General features: G+C 32.6%; 2 protein-coding genes across 2 annotated transcripts; one reads left to right on the top strand and one right to left on the bottom strand.

The window, feature by feature from the left end:
* Window positions 1–252: 252 nt before the first annotated feature.
* Window positions 253–4519, bottom strand: LOC122403795 (dymeclin). Its single transcript, XM_043407529.1, has 12 exons — window positions 4191–4519; window positions 3723–4026; window positions 3413–3616; window positions 2977–3221; window positions 2560–2775; window positions 2303–2481; window positions 2069–2194; window positions 1897–2010; window positions 1617–1829; window positions 1334–1516; window positions 1148–1264; window positions 253–854 (listed from the first exon to the last, which is right to left on the bottom strand). The coding sequence occupies exons 2-12, from the start codon at window positions 4007–4009 to the stop codon at window positions 684–686; spliced, it is 2055 nt and encodes a 684-aa protein (XP_043263464.1). The 5' UTR covers window positions 4010–4026; window positions 4191–4519; the 3' UTR covers window positions 253–683.
* A 1417-nt stretch (window positions 4520–5936) lies between these two features.
* Window positions 5937–12748, top strand: LOC122403800 (mitochondrial 2-oxoglutarate/malate carrier protein-like). The gene is made up of 6 exons (XM_043407537.1): window positions 5937–6030; window positions 6432–6647; window positions 7076–7212; window positions 11194–11354; window positions 11790–11902; window positions 12539–12748. Exons 1-6 carry the CDS (start codon window positions 5951–5953, stop codon window positions 12726–12728), a joined length of 897 nt encoding a protein of 298 aa, XP_043263472.1. The 5' UTR covers window positions 5937–5950; the 3' UTR covers window positions 12729–12748.
* Window positions 12749–13050: the final 302 nt, after the last annotated feature.

Here is a 13050-nt window from a genome sequence, read left to right as displayed (position 1 = left end):
GCTATTAGAAATGTTATATAATAACAAGCAAGCCATTGAAATATTAAATATTTGTATTTCTTTACACTATAGCTTGAAGAAATTACGAGAACATTCGTGGACATGGAAAACTAGTACGATTTTACTTACTACCATTTTTACGACGCTCTAATTAAATATTTTTATCTGCTAGTTGTGTTTAAATACTTCTATAATAATGCAACCTTCGTATAGTAATAAATTGAACAACTCCAGTCTTAGTAGTACATAATCTTATGATATCGAATTTAATTGTTACTGTACAGCGAATACGTTTATATTAGCATTCACGAACCACAATCGCTTTATAATACCATAATTAGGCTCATGCATTAAACATTAAACCACCCTATAATATTTCGTAGTATTACTGTTTTTAAACTCGATCAAAGACTGTTATCAAAATAAAATAATATAATCAAGGGAAGCACCGACAAAGGCGAAAGACAAATACCGTTAAATAGATTCCAAACGTAAAATGAATATGTATTTTTAAACAATTTTCTTCTATTTTACCCTCTTTCGTTTACTTTTACAATAAATAATCAAAATAGTGTTTCCTTTCTGTATCAAATAAGTGTTCTGTTGCGAAATATTGCCTCGCATATTTCTTACTTGGTTTCTATTACGTATAGTTACTGCGAGCAGCAGCTTTTTCCTCAATATCAGCAAACTATAATCGTTGTTTGCTCGCCACTGTGAGACGAAAATAATTTTATATTCTCTGCGCTCCAATGTAATAGTGCGCTTTGACAAACTATGCTCCATACGTAAGGAATGAAGAATTCTTCTGGCTGTTCTTCCTCTACGTACTTAAACTTTAGCTCTGGAAATTTCTATAGAATACACAAACACCAATCACATTATACAGTAATAAAAAGAAATACGATATCATTATTTACAAGGTAGAATATTATAGATTCTCATTCTGCATTTACTTTGACAATTTTGTAATAATTTGAATGAAAGAAAATACGTACTATCTAAATATATCGAATCAATTTAAATCTATCATTTTATATATAAATAAAATAGTTTCTTATAAACCTTTTGAGATTTATATAAAATACGTACAATTTTCGCAATTATATGTATTATTTGCTTTAAAGAAACAAGTATTTCTACATACCCTTAACCGGTCGCGTGGCCATTCGCTGGTGCCTTGTTGTATTGTGGTTAATACCTGACTAACTCCAAGTTGCGACTGATCCTTTTGCTCCAATTTGTAAGAAAAGAAGTTTATGACCTGAACGAATTTTATTCGTTATTGTTTAATGTATTGATAAAGAATTTAAATTGTGCTCGTTCTACTCACAGAATCTATATTTTGTACAATATCTTGAAACGCTGAATGTGTTCTGAATGGTTGGAAAATATCTTTCTTATACAAAAGCGTGTATATTAAATTTGGATTGTGTGCGAGTCTATAAGTTAAGCAACTATTTATGATTTCTAATACCATTCGCAGTACTTCTTCGAGAATCGTTAAGTCTTGAATCTGCAACATAACAAATTTCATGTATAGATTACACATAAAAATGGTTCGTTTTGGCTACAGTATTCTTTGTATATTATTTGACACAGCAAAATATTCTTACCAAATCTGTATTTGTGGTAGTTCCATTTACTGTAATAATGGTATCAGAAGAAGTGGAAGGTTGTGCGTGTATTTTCGATTCCAGTCTAACGTGTTTTTTTGCAAGAGTTTCGAACAAGCTTAATAATCTTTGACTGACGTAAGGATGTAACGACGTGAATTGCGCTGACATATTTGCCAAAGCCGCTAAACAATTTGTGTGCAAATATTTATCCTATAACATATACATACCACTTTATAGCGTGTCAATAATTATTTGTTTACACAGTATACATCTTTACCCTCATTTTAAACATGTTGTATTGTATTGTCCTTATAACGACGAGAATTAGTAAACCGCCTAACGATATTTCGCTTATCGATCTTTCCGTGTACCAACTTACACCTTTCAGCATCTGAAAATTCATTATCATTATAAATAAAGAAATTGTTTAATGTGTACATTGCACTTACAATTTCATGTATTCTCTTATTAAACGTTTCATCTTCGCTTAAAATTAGGAGAATAATGAGAGACATATAAATATGATGAGACGTATTGTTTGGAGCGTAATATAATATTTGCAATATTGGTATTACCTGCGAAAAAAAATATCATCGCCTTAGAGATTTATTTTTCACTCAAATCGTAATCATGATAATCTGAAATTTTCTTTTTTTTTAATGAGTTAATCATTTTATATTCACCAATAGTTGTATATCTGGTCTTCTCATAATGTCTTGTTTTACGCTCGAATTTCTATGTAGCAACATATATAATAATAACGTAACTTCATCCGTGTTTGGTATTTTACATATAGTACTGTACAATTTATTCAAATTAAACCTAAATGCATCTTTCGTTTTCGTCGCAGAAATACAGTCTTCTAAAGGAATATACGAAAATTTTAAAATCAATTTATGTATCAAACTAATAGATTTACTATTGGTTTGGGTACACTAACCTTCCATATCAACAAATGCGAATAGTGCATTTCTGTATGGGTTTTGCATAGCGGTGCAATGATTCGTCAAAACTAATAGCAATAATAAAGACTGACTAGCAAGAGGCGTTTCTGTATCACGTTTTCTTTCCTCCTCTTCAGAAATACCATTACTTGTGACTTGCACATTCTTTAAACTACTACCCATACCCATTGTAATTACATTCCACAATCCAGCTGAAAAATGTATCATTTATTTTGCATAACAAATTATGGATAGATAAATCGCTCCATTTTCAATAGATAAAATTATATCATATGGTACATCATGCATTTATTGCATTATTTAGATTGAAAATAGAAATAACATTACTTTAAAAAATAATTGATATTTTTTCGCATACGAAATGGTAAATTTATTTTCATTGTATAACGTACCAGCTATACTGAAAACTATACTTCCTCCTGGCTGATGTGCGAGTAAACCTGGAGGAGCATGTTCTTGCTGTACAAAATTATGCAATAACGTGCACACCATCGCGGGTGCATGTTCGCTAGAATGCGAATGCATAGCTATTTTGTAAATGTTGCTATACTCAGCTGCAGTTTGTGAAAACAGTTGTACAGAAAGTAGAACTAGCAAGCAATTTATCGCTTCTAGATGGACAACATACGTGAATTCACTGTTAAGACAAAATCTTCATATAAAATATATTACTTTTTACAGTTAGCTGATAATAAAGAAATATTATGTCACATCTGTTTAAATCGATTGTGCAAGAAAGTAAAGTTTTAAAACTTTTCTAATAACGTGTATAAAAATTTTAAAAATATCAATGAACCTATATATTAAAAAGTATTATAAACCATTTACCATAATGGTACATCTGTTACAATGTCGATTAATGCTTCGAAAAGTTCTTCTAATCTGTACGACGAATTCGACTGTGTTAGCACAGGTAATTCAGGTGCTTCTATATGTTTTACCATTTCTTCTTCGCCAACCGTTTCAATCAAATACTTTACTATACATCTTACAGCGAACAATGCATTATATGTTTGCCATGCGGATATGATTCTGTGAATATATTGTTACTAAGTATAATACGCATATGAATATTTCCTACTTCTGTTTATACTTTCAACCTTAATTCTAAAATTCTTTAAAAAAAAGTATACCATACTTCTGATTTTGCACAGATGCGAGCAAGTTGCTGGCACGTGTAAGAACAACTTGTATCAAAGTGCCAAAATTGCCAGTGGTTAAATTGTTAGCAAGCAATTGTTGGCACAACGAGTCCAACCGGGAATCTAACTCTATTTGATCGTTTCTCGTAATAGGCGGGCGCACATTGTAGGATAAAAAGGTATCCCAGAATGAATCGTTTGGAAGAATACTCTTTTTCCCACAAAACCTTTCCAAATAAACATTTTTAGACAGATCGTCGTACCGACTTGACGTTGCACCCATTGCCTTCCCTTAAATTTCTAAAAACAAATTAGTAAACTAATATTTTCATTTACTACTTTTAAGATACTTTCTAAATCTAGGCCGCTAGTTTTAGATTATTTTTTCTTAGTTATATAGTGTCTACGGTTCTTCGATAATACTAAAATAACAATGAAATAGACGTGAAATGTTTTGGACATACTTTGACAATCTACTGTCATAGAAGCTTATTAATTCGATAACATTCACCAACAATGGAATTTAGCCTTGTGTACTATTTCTTCTACACTTTTACGTGTTTTTGGCGGTGAAACTATCTTTAAAACTTGTTTACAACTTCACAAACAATATAAATAGTATAGATTCTATACTATACAATAGACACGAAGAAATATAACCTCTTTACATGTCAGCCAAGTACTTTATGGCATATAGAATATAGATAACTCAAAAAGAGCGCCACCTTCATAGTTCATTAAACCTACATGTTTAATTATTTACACTAATACTAATTTCTAACTACATTCGGTTCTGTCGTTTCCTGGATACGATTAAAAATATGAAATATAGAATCTATACGCGCATGCAACACATGCATAGATATAAGTTCCACATCATTAACATGACGTATCGACATTGTCTTAATGACGATACCTTTATTAGAAATAGTAGTAAAATAAAGGATAATTATAAATTACGACGAATCATAGATATATTTTTAGTATATCATTAAAGTAAATCATTAAAAAATTCTATTATGAAGATTCAGCAACAAATTCTCATTATTCAACAATTTTTTGGAAATTACAAAAAGAAAATATGTATTTCACATGAATCGGGTTCGTTCTTAGGTTTTACAAGAAACAGAATTTGTCACAAAACAATGATTAAGTTGTGATGATACTATTCTTTATACGTTTTGTTCATTTTTAAATATGTTGTAAGAAGCAATATTTCGAATAAATTGGAGAGAAAAGGATAAGAGTAGGCGTTTCGTCCCGAGTCTGCTAGCGAACTCGTCGATTATACATCCTAGCCAGAGATGCCAGAAAAGCACCGCCGGGTGCACACGCACACATGCCAGATACGCGTACGTGAGCTCGTGGAGTTTCGGAAAGTCGACAAAGGCAAACTGACGCATGCCCTCTTTCTCGATTCTCCGAAGCTGCCCGAAGTATATGCAGATAGAAGATCGGTCGAGTGCTTGCGAGAGGAACAGTTCCTCTAGCGGCAAGTACGGGAAGCAATGGACCCCACAGTAGTATTCTGATCAATTTTTGTGATGCGAATCTTAATTTGTTAGAATAAGTAAAACGAACGCAGAATACGGAAATATTTTTCAAAGAAATTGTTTAAAAAGAACGATTCGTTACGATCAATATAAAGAAATATCGAATGTTGTACGTTTAACGGTTACGAAGATAAAAGTTCCTTTGAAAAAGAAATTTTTATAAAAATTGCTTCGAAATATTCATCATATTTAGCAAGTTTCTCAAGCTACTAGAAATATATAAATATACAACAGTGAAATATTTGAAAACTTTAATTATTATTAACACTAGATATACGAACAATGATTGTTCATATTTTTATTGAAACCCATCATATTGACGATTATATTAAAATATGTTTCAAATTTGACATATGCAGATCGCTAATAAATAATATTTCCAAGTTTTGTAATTTTAAATATGAAATCTGAAACTCGTTAAATTGAAACTGTCTTCTAATTCGTCGAATCGATACTATTTTTACAATGGAAATGGATACTGCATGGAACGTTTGACGTGTAACAGGTTAACTATTTTTCCAATCACTTTTTCAGCCCCGTATTTGCAGTTTAACCATTTTCACACTCTAATGTTTTTCTAATAATTATTTATGGTACGTAGAAATTTTACGTCAAGCTGAGGAATTTTTGTAACTCACGTATACGTACAAAGAACTAAAAACTGACTGGAAATGACCGAGAAAGGTGAACCTGCAAAGGATAAGAAACCTCTGCCACCGATATTCACCTTTATAAATGCTGGACTTTCCGGGTATTAACCTCCATCTTTAATGTTTTAATATTACAATTTTTTTCCGAGATAAATTTTAATAATTCCATCGATCTTTTTTATTTCTTACGACGAACGAAGCAATCTTATTTTTTTAGGAATACAAGGATAAAGATGATAACTAATAAAAATTGATTTATACATTGTATGTTTTTTTGTAGTATGAAGCTCAATAATTTTTTTACTTTATCGTGTACAGTTTCCTTTCGAAAAATTCGTAAAAATCACGTATCTTTCGATCAATTTGATTAGAAGCTACCCTTAATTAGCTGAATATTAATTCTATTTTCTCGTCAAAATTTTCTACAGTAGAGTTACGAACTATAATTACGTAAAACATTATAAAAGTTTTGACAATACGAGTGTTTGTTACGGGATTCTAGAATGGCTGCAACCTGCGTAGTTCATCCTATGGATGTGGTGAAGAATCGAATGCAAATACAGACGGGAAAAACCTCGATCGGTTCCATAATTAGTTCAGTAATTCGAAACGAAGGATTTTTTAAATTATATACCGGACTCAGTGCAGGTCTCGTACGACAGGCAACGTACACGACCGTCAGGCTTGGTATTTATAATCAAATGCAGGAATACTGGAAGTGAGTTGAAAGTCATACACGTAGTATCAACACCCACAAAATTAAAAATGAAATGCATTGCAAAAATGATGCATTAAAATATATGACGCCAGTTGAGATAACAAAATTGACCTTTGTATAATCTCTACGCATCTATTTAGGAAAATTTTACTTAAACCAGATTATGTGACTCTTAAAAGTATTCAACTTTCGCCTGAAATATTTTTTAGTATCGTTAATAGTTTTTAAGATATTCGAGTGGATCGGTTTAAATGGGCCACCCTGTATACTCGTATCACTGCATCGATCAAATTCTACATAAATTGTTAAGAAATAGCATTTATAAGTTCTGTAACTTCAAGTTTAGAATCTGAAAGATGTCAAATTGACAGATTCCGTAAATCTAATGTTAAATTATAACATGCTTATTAATAATTAATTTTAAATAGACAAAGATATCCTGGAAAACCAAATTTCGGGGTATTGTCGCTTATGGCAGGTACAGCAGGGGCTTTAGGGGCCTTCGTTGGCACACCGGCGGATGTTGCCCTTGTAAGAATGACGGCTGATGGGAGATTACCAAAAGGTTTTTAACTATTTATCATTCTTTCTTTATGGTAACGTATTTATTGCAATAACAATATTATTCAAACTTTCATAGATATGTACTGTGTTTCATAATATTCGTTTTAGACGAGGTGTCTGTCCATAAGTGTCCAAACAAATATTTCGAAAATAGCTCAAGTTACGAAAATGTTCAATCAAAGAAATTTACACGCCTTTAAGTCAGCTACAAAGTGTACATAAATTATTTTTTTTTTATTCATGATCTATCCGAGTTACAATGGTCAACCTAGTTTGTTTGAACACGTGGACTGTATAAATAAGATTGCCGATCGGGTAGACGGTTCGCGAAAAATGAGTTGGTGCAAATATTTTAAACAAGGTCTTTATTTTTAAAACGCAATGCAGTGGTCACAAGAGAGTTAATATTAATGAGAACCGTGAATTGAGCTTCTAATGAAAATGACGATGTTATTGATCGCCATTTCCAGCAGAGATTGAGCTTTGAAAAACTGCCTAGATTATGCGTTATTTCAAAACACATAATACCCTTGCAATTGTATTAATTGCAAGGGGTTTATGAGCTTGACCCTTGTATTAATTAACATGAGAGAATTACATTAAACACAAAGGAAAGATTCTATTCACACAAAGACTTTTTCACTCTTGAACTACGTATTGCACTAAGGCCGGTTTGGACCAGTGTGGCCAGATCTGGCATAATTCGTTTGGACAAGACTGTGCTAATGGTCGCGTTCTTGGTCGCCACGAGGTTTCGACCGGCACGCAGAAGATCGATGCGTGCACATGTCAATCATGTGCAAAGGCCCAAAATCGGTTTTGACGCATCGCGCAATGGGCGCGGCTAGCGATTCTCTCGAACACAAAGCGTGCCCGAGAGGTGCTGCTAATGAGACTCGTAGCGGCCAAGAAATGAACTAATTCATGAACATAGTTCAAAGATAACACTTACTGTATTTGCTTCGATAAAACACCTTGTATATTTCGTGACTTTATCTTTTTAATTTTACTTTTTGTGTACTTCTTTCATGCCTAAAAGAACTTTGCTTGTAAAGAATAGTATCAGGATTAAATGAGACTGAATGAAGGGAAATAAAAGAATGTTTGATATATTTAAATCGTGAATTTGTACATATTATAAATCAGTAGATTGAAATATATAAAAATCATCAATATTTACAAGGTGTTCAGCACACACGCGAAAGATAATTTTGTGCGAATCTTGAAAAATACGTATCAGGTGTACAAATTAGTTCGTGCCCCTTGAAATCAACTTTAACATTAATGTAAAATTCACAGTCACTGGCTTTATTTAACTCCAGTACCATTGTAAAAAAAATGAATGCATGATTTTATGGTTGTCGTAATTTAAAATAAACAGTGAAGTTTGTACTGTTAAAATGACGTTCCTGAAATAATGCTACCGAAGCTATAGATTCAGAAATACGCTCATTCAAAAGAATTAAAAATTGACATTAATTCAAAAATATCGTATGTGAGGAAGTATTTGTATCCCTGATATTTTAGTATAATTTTTTGCATTATACAGGGTGGTCGGCCACCCTTGGGAAAAATTTTAATGGAAAATTCTAGAGGACATAATAAAAAGAAAATCAGGAATAACAATTTGTTGATTGAGGCTCCGTTAAAAAGTTATTAACGTTCTATGTTCCGCCTGTAGAACGGCAATTTATCCACCTACTCGAATTTTTTTCTCAAAACTGCGTAGGAATTCGGGGGTATGGATATTCGCCAAAAATAATTGTAATTGCCCCCCGCAGCTAAAAATAATTTTTTCAGAACGATTTGAAATTTGTTGTTTTTGTCGAAAAAAGGCACTTACCTTCTTAAAAATTCGTTTTTGATTTTTAATAAAATTGTTTGACGCTGTACGGAAATGTTGTCTAATACTTTTTTGTAGGTGCTCATGAGTACTACTTTAAAAAAAAATTTCCTTGAAATATATTCACTATTCTAGGAGGTATGGTCGTTTGAAGATTGGATCACTTTTATGGGTTTTTTTTCATTTCAGGAAGTTAAGAAACAACTTTTCGAACATTCTTGGTATTTCTGCATATCCTTCACCAAAGTACGCGTTGTTTGCATTTTGAAACATTAAAATCGTCCAATCCGTTCAGAAGTTATGGTGTTTTAAACATTCGTATGAAATTTTAGGGAAACATGTCAATGTGCAGTCAAATATGAAATATTCAGAAACGAATTTTTTTCTCGAAAGTGCGTAGGATTTCGGGGGTATGTCTATTCACCAAAAATGATTGTAATTGACCCCTACAACTGAAAATAATTTTTCCAAAATGATTTGAAATTTTTTAATTTAATTTTTTAATAACTTTTTAACGAAGCCTGAATCAAGAAATTGATATTCTTGATTTTCGTCTTATTTTGGCCTCTAGAATCTCTCATTAAAATTTTTCCCAGGTGTGACCGAACACCCTGTATACGCATGTGGGAATCCCATGTTTTTTTATACGTACATAGGGGAATAACCGATCCGTTATAGGTTACACACTTACTTATTGGAGTTTGCAATATTTTTAAAGTGTGATTAGACACCCGAACACCGTACGAATCAAAATGAAGGTGTGAAATTATCAAAAAAATCAATAACAGTTTTGAAATCAATATGCAAGATCGAAAAACAGTAGTTACAGCGCCTATGTAATATCAGTTTCCAAGAACCGAAACCGGAACCGATATATTCCCTGGTTAAAACTAGGTGAAACGATCAATACAGACCGCTATCAAGAGTAACTGATGCGTCTGAGTAACGCCATTGAAGAAAAAAAGACCATATATCGGAAATGGAACGTGGCAAGTGACACTGCTCCATTGCAACGCATGACCACATACTGTGAAAATGACCAAGGAGTTCTTCAATGCATTAGGGTGGGAAGTGTTACCGCATACCGACTTATAGTCCAAACCTGACTCTATCGGACTACCATTTATTCTGGTCTTTACAATATCTGGCCGTTTCCCCAACTTAATAACGTTGGACGACGTAAAGAAATGCATGGATGGACTACATCGAAGCGAAACCGCCATCTTTCTTCCGTGAAAGCATCCGTCACTTGCCCGATACATAGATGACAAAAATATACAGGGTGTTCGGCATCTATGTCTCCAAAATTTGAGGGATGATTCTAGAGGCCAAAATAGGACAAAAATCAAGAACAGTAATTTGTTAATGGAGACTTCGTTTAGAACTTATTAACATTTAAAGATCCGCCTGTAGAGCGAGAATCTGCGAACAGCTGTGTGCACACTATTCGCAGATTGCCGTCTTACAGGCGGCACTTTAAATGTTAATAAGTTTTAAACGAAGTCTCAATCAACAAATTACTGTTCTTGATTTTCGAATTATTTTGGCCTCTAAAATCGCCCATTAAATTTTTGACATATACTTGCTGATCACCCTGTATAAATGCAGAGTAAAACTACTTCCTAGATTAAAGTGTCACCCGTTTATCTTTAAATAAATATTGATGTTTGCAAAAAACGACCGAGAACTAATTTGTACGCTTAATATACAGGGTGTTCGGCCACCCCTGGGACAAATTTTAATGGGGTATTCTAGAGGCAAAAATAAGACAAAAATCAAGAATACCAATTTGTTGATGGAGGCTTCCTTAAAAAGTTATTAACGTTTAAAGTTCCACCCGTACTGAATTTTTTTCTCGAAAATGCGCAGGATTTCGGGGGCATGTCTATTCACCAAAAATGATTGTAATTGACCTCCGCAACCGAAAATAATTTTTCCAATACGATTTGAAATTTTGTAATTTAATTGTTATTAACTTTTTAACGAAGCCTCAGTCAAAAAATTGATATTCTTGATTTTCTTCTTATTTTGGCTTGCAGAATCTCCCATTAAAATTTTTCCCAGAGGTGGTCGAACACCCTGTATTACAGATGTAATACCTAGTATTTTCGTCTGTAACTTCTAATTTGTTTTTTACAGATCAAAGGAGAAATTACAAAAACGTGTTCCATGCTTTCGCGAAAATAGCTAAAGATGAAGGCATTACCAACCTTTGGAGGGGCAGTGTGGCGACAATGGGGCGAGCAGTAGTCGTTAACGTATCGCAGCTAGCAACTTATAGTGAAATCAAGTTTCTATTCATTTCAAAATGTATTACGACATCTAAATTATTTTACCCCTTTTGCATTTCATTTTTTTACATCGTTCTTATTCGGAATTTTATAGGTTTTTCTCTCCAAATTAACTCTCTTGCAGATCATATTCACCTTTTTGCACTATAAATTATCCTTTTGAAAAATAATTAATTCACCTTATTGCAAATCATATTCACCCTTTCACAAATGATATTCAACTTGTGAGCGACTAAAAAATGAAATAATACAATGTTATTTTCTCGTTTTCTGTGATTTTATTCTTAATTAGCGAGCCAACGTTGATATTTTTAGTGTAAAATAAGTATTTTACGTCATTTTTTGTTTAAGTACTATAGCTTCAAATCGAAATTTATTACAATTAAATTCATTTTTTAACACATCATTCAACCTTAGTCTAAATATATTAATAAAAAATATTACATTTATTGCGTAGCAAACATGAAGGAAGGCATAGGGTTACATTTTTGGGCGTCCTTGTTATCGGGATTAATCACTACTTTTAATTCGATGCCATTTGATATAACTAAAACGAGGTAAAACTATATTAATCTTTCTATTATACTTTTCTTCAATTAATTCCACGAGTATTAGAAGTATAGAAATAACAAAATAAAACGTTATAGTAATGTATACATACATACAGGGTGTTCGGCCTCGGAAAAATTTTAATGGGAGATTCTAGATGCCAAAATAAAACGAAAATTAAGAACACCAATTTATTGATTGAGGCTTCGTTAAAAAGTTATTAACATTTAAAGTTCTGTCTGTAGAACGGCGATCGGCGAACAGCTGCGCGCGCGCGATAGTGGATCTTTGGACGTTAATAACTTTTTAACAAAGCCTCGATCAACAAATTGGTATTCTTGATTTTCGTCTTATTTTGGCCTCGAGAATCTCCCAGTATAGGCAGAACGTAATTGCGTAGAGCGAAAATGTTTTGCAAAAATCACAATAAAATTTTATAATTAGGATTTCCACCCCCTCCCACCTACTCTCCAAAAATTGAGTGCCAATCGGTCACTGGGGCTTTTTGGAAGAACAGCCGCAACGGAAATTAATTTGAATAAAATATTTGTTTTACCTTTTTTTTTTAAACTAAACCTAGACTTTTACTGCAAAATTTGAATGATTTATTTGAACGTTAATATATAGTTTCTGTCAATTTTTAGGATACAAAACATGAAAAGCACTTCTAAACCGCCTGGTATGGTGTCAATGATGTCGTCGATAGTGAAAACCGAAGGTCTAACAGCATTGTGGAAAGGTTTCTTGCCCACATACTGCAGAGTAGGCCCACATACAATTTTAGTGTTCATAGTAAACGAACAAATCGGGAATCTATTTAGACGATACGTTTAGTAGTTGAATACTAAGATAGAAACGATGAAAAATGGTTATATTTGCAAATTTACATATACATAATATGCGCGTAAGAAAATATTCAAGCACGATGTTACCAAAGGGTGTTCATACAACAATGGGACGATTAAAATGTTTGGAAATAGGAATCACTACTGTACCAATATTTGTTTGAAATTACGCTTAATAAATGTAGAAATGTGTATTGTAAATACATCATCGAACGTGTATTCAATCTTTCTTGGTAGAGATTCTTTTCAAATAAAAACAAGTTTCGCTAATTTAATTTTTGTATTATACTCTAAATTGTATAACATACCTT

Source organism: Colletes gigas, unplaced genomic scaffold (genome assembly GCF_013123115.1).
Source record: "Colletes gigas isolate AHSC1104 unplaced genomic scaffold, ASM1312311v1 Colletes_gigas_Sc00075, whole genome shotgun sequence".
Taxonomy (NCBI): Eukaryota; Metazoa; Arthropoda; class Insecta; order Hymenoptera; family Colletidae; genus Colletes; species Colletes gigas.
The sequence above is the reverse complement of the archived record's forward strand: the minus strand, read 5'-3'. Positions and strand labels throughout refer to the sequence as shown.

Bases quoted from the DNA above. Each gene is read 5' to 3' on its own strand.
- LOC122403795 (XM_043407529.1), bottom strand. From the start codon at position 4,009: ATGGGTGCAACGTCAAGTCGGTACGACGATCTGTCTAAAAATGTTTAT. The intron at 3,222-3,412 runs GTAAATGGTTTA...TTGTCTTAACAG, and splicing joins GTAACAGATGTACCATTATG to TGAATTCACGTATGTTGTCC. The intron at 1,830-1,896 runs GTAAAGATGTAT...TATATGTTATAG, and splicing joins ACAACATGTTTAAAATGAGG to GATAAATATTTGCACACAAA.
- LOC122403800 (XM_043407537.1), top strand. From the start codon at position 5,951: ATGACCGAGAAAGGTGAACCTGCAAAGGATAAGAAACCTCTGCCACCG. The intron at 6,031-6,431 runs GTATTAACCTCC...ACGGGATTCTAG, and splicing joins ATAAATGCTGGACTTTCCGG to AATGGCTGCAACCTGCGTAG. The intron at 11,903-12,538 runs GTAAAACTATAT...GTCAATTTTTAG, and splicing joins TTTGATATAACTAAAACGAG to GATACAAAACATGAAAAGCA.